Raw genomic sequence first — 17918 nt, 5'->3', positions numbered from 1 at the left:
CAGATTTGTTACATATGTATACATGTGCCATGTTGGTGTGCTGCACCCATTATGTTGCCCAGGCTGTTCTCAAACTCTCAGGCTCAAGTGATCCGCCCACCTCAGTCTCTCAAAGTGCTGGGATCACAGTCATGAACCACTGCGCCCAGCCCATTGATTTTTTTTTTTTAAATATTATTATACTTTAAGTTCTAGGGTACATATGCACAATGTACAGGTTTGTTACACAGGTGTACATGTGCCATGTTGGTGTGCTGCACCCATCAACTTGTCGTTTGCATTGGGTATTTTTACCCCCAGCCCCCACCCACGACAGGCCCTAGTGTGTAATGTTCCCCGCCCTGCATCCAGGTGTTCTCATCGTTCAGTTCCCACCTATGAGTGAGAACATGCGGTGTTTGGTTTCCTGTCCTTGTGTCCAAGAATGATGGTTTCCAGCTTCATCCATGTCCCTACAAAGGATATGAAGGACATGAACTCATCCTTTTTTATGGCTGCGTAGTATTCCATGGTGTATATGTGCCACATTTTGTTAATCCAGTCTATCATTAATGGACATTTAGGTTGGTTCCAAGTCTTTGCTATTGTGAATAGTGCTGGAATAAACATACGTTTGCATATGTCTTTATAGTAGCATGATTTATAATGCTTTGGGTATATACCCAGTAATGGGATCTCTGGGTCAAATGGTATTTCTAGTTCTAGATCCTTGAGGAATTGCTACACTGTCTTCCACAATGATTGAACTAATTTACACTCCCACCAACAATGTAAAAGCATTCCTATCTCTCCATGTCCTTGCCAGCATCTGTTGTTTCCTGACTTTTTAATGATCGCCATTCTAACTGGTATGGGATGGTATCTCATGTGGTTTTAATTTGCATTTCTCTGATGACCAGTGATGATGAGCATTTTTTCCTGTGTCTCTTGGCTGCATAAATTTTTTCTTTTGAGAAGTGTGTGTGTTCATATCCTTTGCCTACTTTTTGATGGGGTGGCTTGTTTTTTTCTTGTAAATTTGTTTAAGTTCTTTGTAGATTCTGAATATTAGCCCTTTGTCAGATGGGTAGGTTGCAAAAATTTTCTCCCATTCTGTAGATTGTCTGTTGAGTTTTATGGTAGTTTGTTCTGCTGTGCAGAAGCTCTTTAGTTTAGTTAGACCCCATTTGTCAATTTTGGCTTTTGTTGCCATTGCTTTTGGTGTTTTAGTCATGAAGTCTTTGCCCATGCCCATGTCCTGAATGGTATTGCCTAGGTTTTCTTCTAGGGTTTTTATGGTTTTAGATGTAACATTTAAGTCTTTAATCATTCTTGAAGTAATTTTTATATGAGGTGTAAGGAAGGGATTCAGTTTCAGCTTTCTACATATGGTGAGCCAGTTTTCCCAGCACCATTTATGAAATAGAGAATCCTTTCACTATTTCTTGTTTTTTGTCAGGTTTGTCAAAGATCAGATGGTTATAGATGTGTGGTATTTCTTAGGGCTCTGTTCTGTTCCACTGGTCTATATCTCTGTTTTGGTACCAGTACCATGCTGTTTTGGTTACTGCAGCCTTGTAGTATAGTTTGAAGTTGGGTAGTGTGTTGCCTCCAGCTTTGTTCTTTTTGTGTAGGATTGTCTTGACAGGGCGAGCTCTTTTTTGGTTCCATATGACCTTTAAAGTATTTTTTTCCAATTCTGTGAAGAAAGTCAATGGTAGCTTGATGGGGATGGCATTGAATCTGTAAATTACTTTGGGCAGTATATCCATTTTCATGATATTGATTCTTCCTATCCATGAGCATGGAATGTTCTTCCATTTGTTGTGTCCTCTTTTATTTTGTTGAGCAGCGGTTTGTAGTTCTCCTTCAAAGAGGTCCTTTGCATCCCTTGTAAGTTGGATTCCTAGGTATTTTATTCTCTTTGAAGCAATTGTGAATGGGAGTTCACTCATGATTTGGCTCTCTGTTTGTCTGTTATTGGAGTATAGGAATGCTTGTGATTTTTGCACATTGATTTTATATCCTGAGACTTTGCTGAAGTTGCTTATCAGCTTAAGGAGATTTTGGGTGGAGACATTGGTTTTTTTTAAATGTACAATCATGTCATCTGCAAACAGGGACAATTTGACTTTGTCTTTTCCTAATTGAATACCCTTTATTTCTTTCTCCTGCTTGATTGCCCTGGCCAGAACTTCCAACACTATGTTGAAGAGGAGTGGTAAGAGAGGGCATCACTGTCTTGTGCCGATTTTCAAAGGGAATGCTTCCAGTTTTTGCCCATTCAGTGGGATATTGGTTGTGGGTTTGTCATAAATAGTTCTTATTATTTTGAGAAACATCCCATCAATACCTAGTTTATTGAGAATTTTTAACCTGAAGTGCTGTTGAATTTTGTCAAATGCCTTTTCTGCATATATTGAGATAATCATGTGGTTTTTGTCTTTGGTTCTGTTTATATGCTGGATTATGTTTATTGATTTGCACATGTTGAACCAGCCTTGCATCCCAGGGATGAAGCTGACTTGATTTTGGATGGATAAGCTTTTTGATGTGCTTCTGGATTCGGTTTGCCAGTATTTTATTATTTTATTATTTTATTATTGAATCTTATTTATTGAAGATTTTTGCATCAATGTTAATCAGGGATACTGGTCTAAAATTCTCTCTCTCTTTTTTTTTTTTTGTTGTGTCTCTGCCAGGCTTTGGTATCAGGATGATGCTGGTCTCATAAAATGAATTAGGGAGGATTCCCTTTTTTTCTATTGATTGGAATAGTTTCAAAAGGAATGATACCATCTCCTCTTTGTACCTCTAGTAGAAGTCGGCTGTGAATCCTTCTGGTCCTGGGTTTTTTTTTGGTTGGTAGGCTATTAATTATTGCATCAATTTCAGAGCCTGCTATTGGTCTATTCAGGGATTCAGCTTCTTCCTGGTTTAGTCTTGGGAGAGTGTATGTGTCCATAAATTTATCCATTTCTTCTAGGTTTACTAGTTTATTTGCATAGAGGTGTTTTAGTATTCTCTGGTGGTAGTTTGTATTTCTGTGGGATTGGTGGTGATATCTATCCCCTTTATCATTTTTTATTGTGTCTATTTGGTTCTTCTCTCTTTTCTTCTTTATTAGTCTTGCTAGCGGTCTATCAGTTTTCTTTTCAAAAAGCCATCTCCTGGATTCATTGATTTTTTTGAAGGGTTTTTTGTGTCTCTATCTCCTTCAGCTCTGCTCTGATCTTAGGTATTTCTTACCTTCTGCTAGCTTTTGAATGTGTTTGCTCTTGCTTCTCTAATTCTTTTAATTGTGATGTTAAGGTGTCAATATTAGATCTTTCTTGCTTTCTCTTGTGGGCATTTAGTGCTATAACTTTCCCTTTACACACTACTTGAAATGTGTCCCAGAGATTCTAGTACATTGTGTCTTTGTTCTGCTTGGTTTCAAAGAACATCTTTATTTCTGCCTTCATTTTCTTATGTACCCAGTAGTCATTCAGGAGCAGGTTGTTCAGTTTCCATGTAGTTGTGCGTTTTTGAGTGAGTTTCTTAGTCCTGAGTTCTAATTTGATTGTACTGTGGTCTGAGAGAGAGTTTGTTATGATTTCTGTTTTTTTACGTTTTCTGAGGAGTGCTTTTCTTCCAATTATGTGGTCAATTTTAGAATAAGTGCAATGTGGTGCTGAGAACAGTGTATATCCTGTTGAATTGGGGTGGTGAGTTCTGTAGATGTCTATTAGGTCTGCTTGGTGCAGTGCAGAGTTCAAGTCCTGGGTATCTTTGCTAACCTTCTGTCTTGTTGATCTGTCTAATATGGACAGTGGGGTGTTAAAGTCTTCCATTATTATTGTGTGGGAGTCTAAGTCTTTTTGTAAGTCTCTAAGGACTTGCTTTATGAATCTGGGTGGTCCTGTATTGGGTGCATATATATTTAGGATAGTTAGTTCTTTTTGTTGAGTCGATCCCTTTACTATTATGTAATGGCCTTGTCTATTTTGATCTTTGTTAGTTTAAAGTCTGTTTTATCAGAGACTGCGATTGCAACCCCTGGTTTTTTTTTTGCTTTCCATTTGCTTGGTATATCTTCCTCCATCCCTTTATTTTGAGCCTATGTGTGTCTCTGCACATGAAATGGTTCCCCTGAATATAGCACACTGGTGGGTCTTGACTCTTTATCCAATTTGCCAGTCTGTGCCTTTTAATTGGGGCATTTTGCCCATTTACATTTAAGGTTAATATTGTTATATGTCAGTTTGATCCTGTCATTATGATGTTAACTGGTTGTTTCGCCTGTGAGTAGATGCAGTTCCTTCCTGGCATCGATGGTCTTTACCACTTGGCGTATTTTTGCAGTGGCTGGTACCGGTTGTTCTTTTCCATGTTTAGTGCTTCCTTCAGGAGTGCTTGTAAGGCAGGCTTGGTGGTAACAAAATCTCTCAGCATTTGCTTGTGTGTAAAGGATTTTATTTCTCCTTCACCGATGAAGCTTAATTTGACTGGATATGAAATTCTGGGTTGACCAAATGTCCATCAATGACAGACTGGATTAAGAAAATGTGGCACATATATACCGTGGAATACTATGCAGCCATAAAAAAGGGTGAGTTCGTGTCCTTTGTAGGGACATGGATGCAACTGGAAACCATCATTCTCAGCAAATTATCGCAAGAACAGAAGACCAAACACCGCATATTCTCACTCATAGGTGGGAATTGAACAATGAGATCACTTGGATACAGGAAGGGGAACATCACACACCGGGTCCTATTGTGGAGAGGGGGGAGGGATAGCATTAGAAGATATACCTAATGTAAATGGCTGCAGCAAACCAACATGGCACATGTATACATATGTAACACACCTGCACGCTGTGCACCTGCACCCTAGAACTTAAAGTATAATTAAAAAAAAAAAAAAAAGAAAGAAATTCTGGGTTGAAAATTCTTTTCTTTAAGAATGTTGAATATTGGCCCCCACTATCTTCTGGCTTATAGGGTTTCTGTTGAGAGATCCACTCTTAGTCTGATGGACTTCCCTTTACGGGTAACCCGACCTTTGTCTCTGGCTGGCCTTAACACTTTTTCCTTCATTTCAACCTTGGTGAATCTAATAATTATGTTTCTTGGGGTTTCTCTTCTTGAGGAATACCTTTGTTGTGTTCTCTGTATTTCCTGAATTTGAATGTTGGCCTGCCTTGCTAGGTTGGGGAAGTTCTCCTGGATAATATCCTGCAGAGTGTTTTCCAACTTGTTTCCATTCTCCCCATCCATTTCAGGTGCACCAATCAAACGTAGATTTGGTCTTTTCACATAGTTCCATATTCCTTGGATGCTTTATTTGTTACTTTTTAGTCTTTTTTCTCTAATGTTGTCTTCTCACTTCATTTCGTTAATTTTATCTTCAATCACTGATGTCCTTTCTTCCACTTGATCAAATCAGCTATTGAAGCTTGTGCATGCATCATGAAATTCTCTTGCCATGGTTTTTAGTTCCATCAGGTCATTTAAGGTCTTCTCTCCACTGTTCATTCTTGTTAGCCATTCGTCTAACCTTTTTTTTTTTCTTTTTTTTTTTTGAGATGGAGTCTCGCTCTGTCGCTCAGGCTGGAGTGCAGTGGCCAGATCTCAGCTCACTGCAAGCTCCGCCTCCCAGGTTTATGCCATTCTCCTGCCTCAGCCTCCCCAGTAGCTGGGACTACAGACACCTGCCACCTCGCCTGGCTAGTTTTTTTTTTTTTTTGTATTTTTTAGTAGAGATGGGGTTTCACCGTGTTAGCCAGGGTAGTCTCAATCTCCGGACCTCATGATCCGCCCGTCTTGGCCTCCCAAAGTGCTGGGATTACAGGCTTGAGCCACTGCACCCGGCCTCATCTAACCTTTTTTTAATGTTTTTAGCTTCCTTGCGTTGAGTTAGAACATGCTCCTTTAGTTTGGAGAAGTTTGTTATTACTGACCTTCTGAATCCTACTTCTGTCAGCTCGTCAAAGTCATCCTCCAACCAGCTTTGTTCTGTTGCTGACAGGAGCTGCCATCCTTTGGAGGAGAAGAGGCACCCTGGGTTTTAGAATTTTCAGCTTTTCTCCTCTAGTTTCTCCCCATCTTTGTGATTTTATCTACCTTTGGTCTTTGATGTTGGTAACCTACAGATGAGGTTTTGGTGTGGATGTCCTTTTTGTTGATGTTGATGCTATTCCTTTCCATTTGTTAGTTTTCCTTGTAACAGTCAGCTGCAGGTCTGTTGGAGTTTGCTGGAAGTCCACTCCAGACCCTGTTTGCCTGGGTGTCACCATTGGAGGCTGTGGAACAGCAAATATTGTAGAACAGCAAACATTGCTGCCTGATCCTTTCTCTGGAAGTTTTGTCCCAGAGGGGCACCCACTTGCATGAGGTGTCTGTCGGCCCCTACAGGGAGGTATCTCCCAATTAGGCTACTTGGGTGTTAGGGACCTACTTGAGGAAGCAGTCTGTGCATCCTCTGAGCTCAAATGCCATGCTGGTAGAACCACTACTCTCTTCAGAGCTGTCAAAAGGGACGTCTAAGTCTGCAGAAGTTTCTGCTGCCTTTTGTTCAGCTATGCTCTGCCCACAGAGGTGGAGTCTATAGACGTAGTAGGCCTTGCTGAGCTGCAGTGGGCTCCGCCTGGTTCGAGCTTCCTGGCCACTTTGTTTACCTCCTCAAGCCTCACCAATGGCGGATGCCCCTCGCCCTGCCCAGCTGCAGCCTCACAGGTTGATCTCAAGACTGCTGTGCTAGTAGTGAGTAAGGCTCCATGGGCGTGGGACCTGCTGAGCCCAGCACGGGAGAGAATCTCCTGGTCTTCTGGTTGCTAAGACCATGGGAAAAGCGCAGTATTTGGGTGGGAGTGTCCGGGTGTCCCGTTTTTCCAGGTACAGTCTGTCACGGCTTCCCTTGGCTAGGAAAGGGAAATCCCTCGACCCCTTGTGCTTCCTGGGTGAGGCGATGCCCAGCCCTCTGCCTTTCATGGGCTGCACCCACTGTCCAACTAGTCCCAGTGAGATGAAGCAGGTACCTCAGTTGGAAATGCAGAAATCCTTTCTTCTGCGTTGATCACGCTGGGAGCTCCAGACCGGAGCTGTTCCTATTCACCCGTTTTGGTCGAAGCTCCCCCATTGATTAGTTTTTGAATGGTGAACTGGGATGGCATATCTGAAATAAATTTCACTTGTTCATAGCTTATAATTCGGTTTATATATTGGTATATTTTATATACTGTTATTTTGTTGAAAATGTTTGCATCTAAGTTTATGAGAGGTTTTGGTATGTCGGTTTTTTTTTTTGTACTGTGTAATTTTTTTAAGCAGGGTAACAATATTAGCTTTGGATAACCTGGGATGTTTTCCCTTCTCTTCTATTTTCTGGAATAGTTTCCATAGAACTCGTGTGAATCTTTAAAAAAGTTTTTAGTAGAATTTGTGAGAGAAACCATCTGGGCTGAGAGAAACCTCTTTCTTTTAAATTACACATTGAGTTTCTTTAACAGTTACAGGGCTTTTCAGATTGTATGTTTTATCTTTGTTGTGTTTTGGTAGCTAGTGGTTTTTGTGGGATTGCTCCATTTATTCCATGTCATTGAAATGATTGGCATAAAGTTGTTTGTAGTATTCCTTTCTTATACTTTTAATGGCTGGAAGATCTGTAGTAATGTTCCTGTTTCATTCCTATTGTGAACATACTTTGTGTGATGTCAGTTATTTTATACTTGCAGAAGTTTATTTTATGCCACAGATATGGTTTATCATGGTTAATGTTCTGTGAGCATTTGAAATTTTTTTTTACTGTTGTTGGGTAGATTTTTCTATATATGTCATTTTCTGTTGGTTGATCTTATTCATTTCTTTTACATTAATATATTTGCTGATTTTCTGTCAATAGTTCTGTCAGTTGCTGTTTTTCCACAATGTATCTTGAGTTTCATTTGTTTGGTATTTATACATTTAGGAATGTTTTGTGTTTATTATGGAATGATACTTCTTATCATTATCCAATGTATTTTTTTTTTTTTTGAGACGGAGTCTCACTCTGTCACCCAGGCTGGAGTGCGGTGGCATTCTCCTGCCTCAGCCTCCCGGGTAGCTGGGACTACAGGCACCCGCCACCACACCCAACTAGTTTTTTGTATTTTTTTAGTAGAGATGGGGTTTCACTGTGTTAGCCAGGATGGTCTCGATCTGCTGATCTTGTGATCCGCCCGTCTCAGCCTCCCAAAGTGCTGGGATTACAGGCTTGAGCCACCATGCCCAGCCTCCAATGTATTTTTTGTCTTTAGTAATTTTCTTTGTTCAGGATTCTCTATTTATTACCCTCTACTGATTCTTAATGTTTGCATGGTATATCTTTTCTATTCTTTTACTTATAGCCTACCTATGTTTTTGTATTTAGATGAGTTAGATAACATATAGTTTAAGTATATTTTTAGGTATATACATATCTAAGTATATACTTACGTACCAGTTTTGTAAGCTCAGCTCCCTGCTTGACCACACATATATATGTATATACTTAAAAATATACTTAAACTAATACTTAAAAACATAAACTATAGGTATATAAGTGTGTGTATATGTGTATATATGTATATAAGTATATATGTGTATATATGTGCATATATATATACTTATATACACATATACACATATATACACTTATATGTTTAAATAATTAAAGAGTTTATAGAGTCCCAACCTCTGTGATTTAATTTATATATTTAGAACATTTACATTTAAGTTAGTTATTGATAAATCTGTTCATTTTATTATTTCTGTTTTCTCTCTTTCAACTGCTTTGCATTTCTTGCCTGTCTATGGGTTACTGGAAAATTTTTTTGATTCTCTTTTGATTTATTCATAGTGTTTTAAACAATATTGATTTGTATAGTTTCCTTAGTGGTTACTTTAGGTATTACATTATACACATCTAATTTATCAGTCTACTGATACTGGCATACCCCACTGTGAGTGAAATTTAGAAACCTTATCTTTTAATTGGTTTCCTTAACTGTCTCTATTTTTAAAATATAATTATCTCAAATATTTTATCTGTGTACGTTGAACACTACCTCAATTGATGATACAATTTTACATTACTATGAAAGATGATCCAAAAATTCATGAGAAGGCTAATTATACAAATGAGTCCCAACTTATGACTTTTCAACTTTATGATGGTGTGATAGCAATATGCATTCAATAGAAACCATATTTTGAGTAGCCATGCAATCTTACCCAACAGCTGAAAGTGTTTTTCACTATCAGTATAGTATTCAATAAATTACGTGAGTTATATTAACACTCTATTATAAAATAAGCTTTGTATTAGATGATTTTGCCCAACTGTAGGTTGTTAGTGTTCTCAGTGTATTTAAGGTAGTCTAGGCTAGTTATGTTTGGTAGGGTAAGTGTATTAAATCCATTTTTAATTTTATATTTCCAGCTTACTGTGAGTTTATCAGGATGTGACCACATTGTAAGTTAAGGAGCAACTGTATTTACTTCCATTTTTAACCATTCCAATGTTCTTTCCTTTTTGAAGTTTCAAACCTTCTTTTATTATTTATTTATTTGTATACTTTTTTGAGACAGAGTTTTGCTCTTGTTGCCCATGCTGGAGTGCTATGGCATGATCTTGGCTTACTGCAACCTCCACATCTCAGGTGCAAGCAATTCTCCTGTCTCAGCCTCCCAAGTAGCTCGAATTACAGGCATGCACCACCACGCCTGGCTAATTTTCTTGTATTTAGTAGCGACGGGGTTTCACCGTGTTAGTCAGGCTGGTCGCGAACTCCTGATCTCAGGTGATCCACCCGCCTTGGCCTCTAAGGTGCTAGGATTACAGGCATGGGCCACCATGCTTGGCCTCAAACCTTCTTTCATTATTTCATTTCTCTTTTGGGAACTTTCTTTAGCCATTTATTAAAGGTAGTTTTGCTAGTGATTTATTCCCTTAGTTTTTCCTTTATCTGTGAATGCCTTTATTTTCCTTTCATTCTGCAGGATATGTTCACCACATATATTAATAAAATTCACAATGGGCAGTTCTTTCAGTCCCTTGCTAAATGTGCCACTTCCTCTTGGCTTCCATTGTTTCAGATGAGGAATCTGCTATGATTTGAATTGATGTTCCTCTATGGGTAATACGTCTTCTGACTGCTTTCAAGATTTTTTTGTGTGTGTTTAGTTTTCAGAGGTTTAATTATGATTTTCCTTTGTCTTTTGTTTTGAGAGCTTTAATTATGATGTGTCTTACTATGGACTTTTTTGGGTTTATCATATTTGGGATTCACTTACTTTCTTGAATTCGTAGTTTTCTCTGTTTCACTAAATTTGGGAATTTTTCAGCCATTATTTTTTCAATACTTTTTCAGTATTGTCTGTGAGACTCAAATATTGTCTCACAGATTCTGAGATTGTTCTTGGTCTTGTGATACCTTTGCAGAAAAAGTATCAAACCGACTTGTATCACTTCCTTTCCTCCTACTAGTTTTGTAAGCTCAGTTCCCTGCTTGATCACCCTCACACTAAGGAGGGAAGAAGTGGAAGCAGGACTGACTCATATAACCTTGTTGCTGTAGGTTGGGGTGGGATCCTAGCTTCCTGCTGGGTTCTGCTGACATAAGGAAAAGGAAAGGGGGAATCCCAGTGTCAAACAAATCTGCCTCCAACTACTTTTTCTGCCTCATTGATGCTGGTGATAGCAGAAGCTCAGCTTTCTATAGGGCCCTGCTGATACAGGGTGAGGGTGAGAGCTAGTGAGAGGAGGCTCTGTTCACCACTGGGCCCTGCTGATGCTATTTGGATAGGGAAATTGGAGTACCATCTATTTGTGTTAGGTGGGAGATGGAAGTTAAGCTCCTAGTTTACCCCTACTGAAACTGTGGGGGACAGGGGTTCCACTGGTATTTGGCTGTAGTGGAGTGGGTATTGCTAAAGAGATTTTCTGTTTTGTTAGGCCACCCTTTTTTCTGTGCTTTGTCTTGGCAAAAGAGGCATTTCTTGATGCCTATTTTGTCTATGCCTGTTGATGTTTTTGGAGACTGTTGCAGCATCCTGTCTGGAATATATAGGAGACAGTAAGGAAACCCAGGGAACTCACCACTTTGCTGCTTTTCAAGTCCCCCAAATCCTAAGGCAGTCTACTCTAGGCTATCTCTTAGAGTCTTCCTATGCTTAATGTGTTTTAACTAGGGTTTTCAATTGTAAGATGGAGGGCCCAAAATGAAGGAATGGTTACTTCATTTTGGCCACATCTAGAATTCTTTATATTAGTTTTGAAAGACTGTAATCAGCCAATAAAAATTTAAAATTGGGGCTGTAAGCACCACTATACCTCAACATTGTCATATTTTAGATAAAGATTGTTATTTATTTTAGGCTATTTTTTTTGTGATTTATTTTAGGCTATTTTGGTGTGTGGCTTTGAACGTAGGACCTTAGTTTCCATGTATATGTGGTGAAATATTGGACTAGATCCTCTGGGGTGCTATCAATTAATATCCTATAATTTTATGATCCTAAAAACAGTTTATTTAAGTCAAGGTATGCTGTTGGTGCTGGGATAGAGGGAAGAACTTGGACTTTGGAGGTAGATGTTTGGATTCTGAAAGATGAAGAGACAGTTTTTATATAGCCATTAGGATGGACACCAGAACCAATGTACCTAGACTAGCATTTTGGCATTACCTTTACACTGTGCATGATCTGGGATAAATTACTTAATTTCTCTTTGTCTCAGTTTCCTCCTTGCTTAAATGGTTGTGATAATACTGATCTTATATGATTATTGTGAAGATTAAAAGAGGTACTATATATAAAGCACTTAAAACAGTGCTCACACATAGTATTCACTATTTAAATATTTATTATTACTCACTGACTATCTGGCCTTAGGTCAGCCTTAATCTGAATTTCAGTTTTGTCGTTTGTGAAGTAGGAATAATTATACACACATTTATTTAAATATGTATATACAAATATACATTTTGTACAATACTGTCATGTTTGTATATTATTTGTTGGGAATTAAATTGGAAATGTTTTTATTCTATGAGTTTCCAAATATTTTTATCATCTAAATAAATCTTGATTTGTTTTTTACTTTAATTGCATAGAACGGAAAGATGCTGAAGGATGGGAGACTGTTCAGAGAGGAAGGCCTATTCGTTCTCGATCAACAGCAGTGTTGCCAAAAGTTTCACTGGCAACAGAAGCTGCAAGATCAAAGGATGACAGTGATAAAGAAAATGTATGTCTTTTACCTGTTGAAAGCATGCAGAAAGGTGAATTTATTGGAGATGGATCTTCTAATACTATAGAATCTCATCCCAAAGACTCATTATACTCTTGTGACCATCCTCTTGCCGAAAAAACCCAGGTAGTACATTCTGAAAATCCTTTTACTGTCTTTTTCAAAGGGGTATGTGTACATGTGTACTGGAATGTCTTAGTTTTGTACTTTATTTTTTAACTTACTGTGAAAATTTTCAGATCTGTAGACCTATAGAAAAGTGGCAAGAATAGAACAATGAAATCCTCCCATACCATTCACGTATATTCACAAATTAATATTTACCACATTTTTTGTTTTCTCTTGTTACATATTATACACACATGTTAAATGCTTTAACATTTGAGAGTAATGTGCAAACATCATAAGCATTCACCTTTAAATCCTAAAGCATGGATCTCGAAAGAACAAAGAAATTTATTTATATAACCACATTACAATTATAAAATTCAGAGAATTTGATATATATGTATTATTTAATTTATAGTCTATATTTAAAGCTTTTTAGTTTTCCCAATAATTTTTTAAAAATAGAATTTCCTCCAGGATCCAATGTGGAATTACTCAGTTCATTTGATATGTTTCTTTAATATTTTTCATTGGATATAGTTTCTCAGCCTGTCTGTCTTTCATGACATTAATCGTTTTGAAGAATACATTGTAGGTTTTTTTTTGTACATTGTCCTTTGTTCACTATTTGAACAATATTCAAATTGAACTTTGTTCAGTTTAGCTTACGCATTTTTGATAGGAATAAAGTGATTGTCCTTAGTGTCACATCTAGAGGCGTATGATATCAATTTGGCTAGGTTTGTTATTAACTTTGAGTACTTGGTTAAGGTGATGTCTTTGTGCCTCATTTGCCATGTTAAAATTTGAACTTATTCTACTTACTGAAAATTGAGTGTAATTTACTGATAATATTTAATATAATTCCTTAAAGTTAATATTCCCAGTATTTCTTCTGTGAGTTGAGTTGATGTTTATTTTACCTATTTGATGTACTAGTTTATACTTTTTGGTATTTGTTTATATGAAGGTTCATGTTCCCTTGGTGTAATTTTATGTAAAATGACTAATGAAATACAGGAGCTTTTTAAAAATATCATACTATAGGAACTAAATAGATCAGTTGTAAAATGGTTGTAATATTTTTGGTCCAGAATAATATCTGCTTTTTGAAATTCTGTCTCTTTTTACCTGTAGGATTTTTTTCAATTGGAAATGTTCCTCAAATTCTTTATCTTCCTTTACTGATGAGAATGACTCTTAACATTGTTTCTGATCTATAAACTCTTTAATGTGTATTGGTTTTATGCCTGTGTGAGATTGCAAATTCCTTTTTGGGCAGTATTTTATGTGCTTTTTAATTTCTTACAGTATGGAGGAGTCCTAAATGCATAGGAATTAATTGGTATACATTTGTTTGATGTAACTTTAAGAAACTCTTTAGTGTTGTAAGCTACTTTAGAGATACTTAGTGAATAAACTACTTTTTATAATACTTAACAAACAGCTAGCATTTTTGCTGTGTTTAGCTAAAAAATATAACTTAGTCTAAAAATTACGCAGTTGTGTGTAGTGAATAAACCTATACGCTATTGAGATTTCAGGAATAATCTGTACATAGAACTTTTCAACAAGTAAAACTGTTGCTAAAATTTTTCAGTATAAAAGTTCACTGCTGATGGCAGCCAAGTTGATGATATTTGTTTTCTCCACTGTCATTCTAAAGATGGAATTAGCATATTAATGTCTTCATAGTTTAGCTTTGATTTTGTTATATAAATGATACTGAGTTTTTTAATAGGTGGGATTGAGTAGTGTACACATAACTAATGCTAATATAAATATTGCCAAGAAGATTATAAACCATGGCGACTAACGTTTAAATAATGTTGATAGCAATATAAACAGTGTTATGTAATTTAAATAATGCTTATGCTAAAATCAACACTTTGGGACACTTCAAGTTCGGACTAATAGTAGAATTTTTAAAGTAGTTTATGAGACTTAGCCAAGTTTGATATTTGTATAAATAATTTATCAAACTGGGGGGAGGTTTATGGCCACTGCAGTGTTTATCTAATGTTTATTTAAGAGGTGATGTGAGTTTTAAATTCATAATTTTAGATTTTAGTTCTTTGACTTGGAGTATCATTGGAAAACACAGTACTGTTCTTTCTCTTCCCTGTCCAAAGTAAAAATAAAGGCTTGACTCTACTAAATTGAAAGGTTTTTAAAAAATGGATGTGTATTTAGCCTACACCAGTATTTGTTTTTTTATATTGTATTTACATTTCTGTTGGTTTGTTATTAAATATTCCTAAAGGGGAATAGGGAAGATATCTAAATCTAAGGTGTATGAATGTCATAATGAGACACTACATGCTTTCAATCTTCACACTTAGATCACGCTTTTCTCTTTCAGATCTGAGAAGTGGGCTCATGTACCATATGAATTTTTAACAGAGATACTTTGAGATCATGTTAGTATTATCTGAAGAGAATAATATAAATATTTTTTTGTAAAATGCCCTCCAAATATATTTTTGTAAAAATTGGTTTCAGGATTTTTTCAAAAGTGCTGAATGTCCTCATTCGATATTGGACAGTCTTTGCAAAAGACCATGTAATACTTTTGGTTGTATGAGTATAATACAGTGAATGCCTCATACTTGTGACTAGATTTCTTTTGCAAAGGATATAAAATACTCATCACAAATTGGCCTACTACAAGAAAATTACAATATAAATTGCTTAATTTCTTTGAAAACTTTCGACAGTGCCCAGTACATAGTAGGCATGCAAGTAAAATTTGTGTTTAATGGTCCCTGTCCTTTTGTTACACTTGAAACATACAAAAAAGATGAGTAAATTTTCTGTCATCCAATCAAGTACCTCTTCATAGTTAATAGGTTAAGCAAAATCATCTCTTCTTCTAGAGTGGAATAGTTGGTAGTTTTAAATTATCTCTGATTCATTCTCTACGTTTTGTTAGTTCACAGTGAGTACATTGGATGATGTGAAGAATTCTGGCAGTATTCAAGACAATTATGTTCGAACTTCTGAAATATCTGCTGTCCACATTGATACAGAGTGTGTTTCAGTTATGCTACAAGCTGGTACACCTCCTTTACAAGTAAATGAAGAAAAATTTCCAGCAGAGAAAGCAAGGATAGAAAATGAAATGGACCCTTCAGATATTTCAAATGTGAGTGCTGCTAACTTGGTAAGAACAACTTATCAGAATTCTGAGTATATTTAAGAGGCATAAACCCCAATAATAATAACTCGTATGATTTATACTTTTTAAAGCTTTTTTATATATGTTATTTCATTTTAACATTTTATTCTTATGGTAAATTTTTGATATAGTTAAGATTCTTGTTTTTTAGAGGAAGAAAGTGAGACTGTTGAGAGTTAAGTGACTTGTTCAAAATCATTTGGGTTGTGTGTGATTTGATCAAATGCTCTTTAGCCCAGAATTAAGAATCTAAACTAGTAACAATAAAGTCTTTCATGCTACATCTAGCATTCCAATAGATGGGAAATGGTGTCTGCTAGACTTAGTTTTAAAAACTTTCTTAACAGAGTACTTTAGACAGCCACTATCATTTGCTTGGAGTTCGTCTTTGAGATGAGATTTATTTACCATTCCTATTCCAGAATCTCTAAAAATGCATTGATTTGTGATTATTTATAGATTTATGGTTTTGGATGACAACATATTTCTACCCATCTCTTCCTTTTGCTCATTTTAGTATTAAGATACTTGACCTGGGGATAATCCAGAATAAATCATGCTAACTTTGTTTCAAAACTAACTTTGCAAAGAAATAGGCACATATAAAAAGCTGTGAAAAATTACTTAATTTTTATTTTTTAAAGGCTGCTATGCACTATAATTTCTTCTAAAATTTGATGCCTTATACTGAAAGATCTTAACAACACATGGTATTAGGTAAAATTATACATTTCATAGGGATAATAGCAATAGAGATGAAACTTGATATGGGTTGTTTAAGGGTAAAAAGGAAAATAAAGGTTATAGTAATATAAAAAACAAATGTTTAGATTCTTTTAATAAGGTAGAACAGTTGATTTTCATCTTGTGTCTTTTAGTAATGAACATTTCTAAATGTTGAACATAATTATGGTCAAATAAGTAGTGAGTTTATTGTATGGGGTGGAATTTGGTTATTTGTTTTAGTAGTTGTATATCAAATTGTATATTTTGCAGTTTGATTCTGTGAGAATCAAATTTTAAAAGAGGAAATCTATCCCATACTTAAATAAACATGAAAGAATTAAAAATTCTTACCTCATTGTTTTTATTTTCATCACATATATAAACTTGCAGAGTCATAAAACCTTTTGGTTATTTTGAGGGTCAAACTTGCATACTTAAAAGAAAATAAGTTCTGCTTTAATGTGAATATTAGTGTATTCTTAGAGGTCTTAAGAATGCTTTTTGTTTTGTTTTGACAAACCAAAGGTGATAAGGTGATAAGCACCTTAATGTTTAGTTTCCAGTGGAGAGTTACAGAGAATTCCTGTAGTGTTGAGACAACTGTTTTTTATTTTCTTTCTTTCTTTTTTTAAAATTATACTGTAAGTTGTAGGGTACATGTGCACAACGTACAGGTTTGTTACATAGGTATACATGTGCCATGTTGGTTTGCTGCACCCATCAACTCGTCATTTACATTAGGTATTTTTCCTAATGCTAGCCCTCCCCTAGCCCCCCACCCCCTGACTAGCCCCAGCATGTGATATTCCTCGCTCTGTGTCCATGTGTTCTCATTGTTCAACTCCCACCTATGAGTGAGAACATGTGGTGTTTGGTTTTCTGTCCTTGTGATAGTTTGCTTAGAATGATGGTTTCCAGCTTCATCCGTGTCCCTACAAAGGACATGAACTCATCTTTTTTTATGGCTCCATAGTATTCAATGGTATATATGTGCCACATTCTGTTAATCCAGTCTATCATAGATGGACATTTAGGTTGGTTCCAAGTCTTTGCTATTGTGAATAGTGTCACAATAAACATATGTGTGCATATGTCTTTATAGTAGCATGATTTATAATCCTTCGGGTATATGCCCAGTAATGGGATTGCTGGGTCAAATGGTATTTCTAGTTCTAGATCTTTAAGGAATCACCACACTGTCTGCAATGGTTGAACTAATTTACACTCCCACCAACAGTGTGAAAGGATTCCTATTTCTCCACATCGTCTCCAGCATCTTTTGTTTCCTGAGTTTTTAATGATTGCCATTCTAACTGGTGTGATAGATGGTATCTCATTGTGGTTTTAATTTGCATTTCTCTGGTGGCCAGTGATGATGAGCATTTTTTCATGTGTCTGTTGGCTGCATAAATGTCTTCTTTCGAGAAGTGTCTGTTCATATCCTTTGCCCACTTTTTGATGGGGTCCCCTTCCCCTTCCCCTTCCCCTTCCCCTTCCCTTCCCTTCCCTTCTTCTCTCTCTGTCTTTCTTTTTCTTTCTTTTCCTTTCCTTTCCTTTCCTTTCCTTTCCTTTCCTTTCCTTTCCTTTCCTTTCCTTTCTCTCTCTCCCTTTCTTTCTCTTTCTTTCTTTTCTTTCTTTCTTTCTTTCTTTCTTTCTTTCTTTCTTTCTTTCTTTC

At 36.4% G+C, this 17918-nt stretch overlaps 1 protein-coding gene across 1 annotated transcript in view; it reads left to right on the top strand.

Moving 5' to 3' along the window:
• The window catches only part of SCAPER (S-phase cyclin A-associated protein in the ER), a 565180-nt gene that overhangs the window by 126431 nt on the left and 420831 nt on the right, over positions 1–17918 (top strand). Inside the window, exons 9-10 of the mRNA XM_011932825.1 lie at positions 12095–12357; positions 15272–15502. Coding sequence (XP_011788215.1) covers positions 12095–12357; positions 15272–15502 — 494 coding nt within the window. The remainder of the gene's footprint in view (positions 1–12094; positions 12358–15271; positions 15503–17918) is intronic.

Source organism: Colobus angolensis, unplaced genomic scaffold (genome assembly GCF_000951035.1).
Source record: "Colobus angolensis palliatus isolate OR3802 unplaced genomic scaffold, Cang.pa_1.0 Scaffold99, whole genome shotgun sequence".
Lineage (NCBI taxonomy): Eukaryota > Metazoa > Chordata > Mammalia > Primates > Cercopithecidae > Colobus > Colobus angolensis.
Note: the sequence above shows the minus strand (reverse complement) of the source record. Positions and strands in the feature narration are given on the sequence as shown.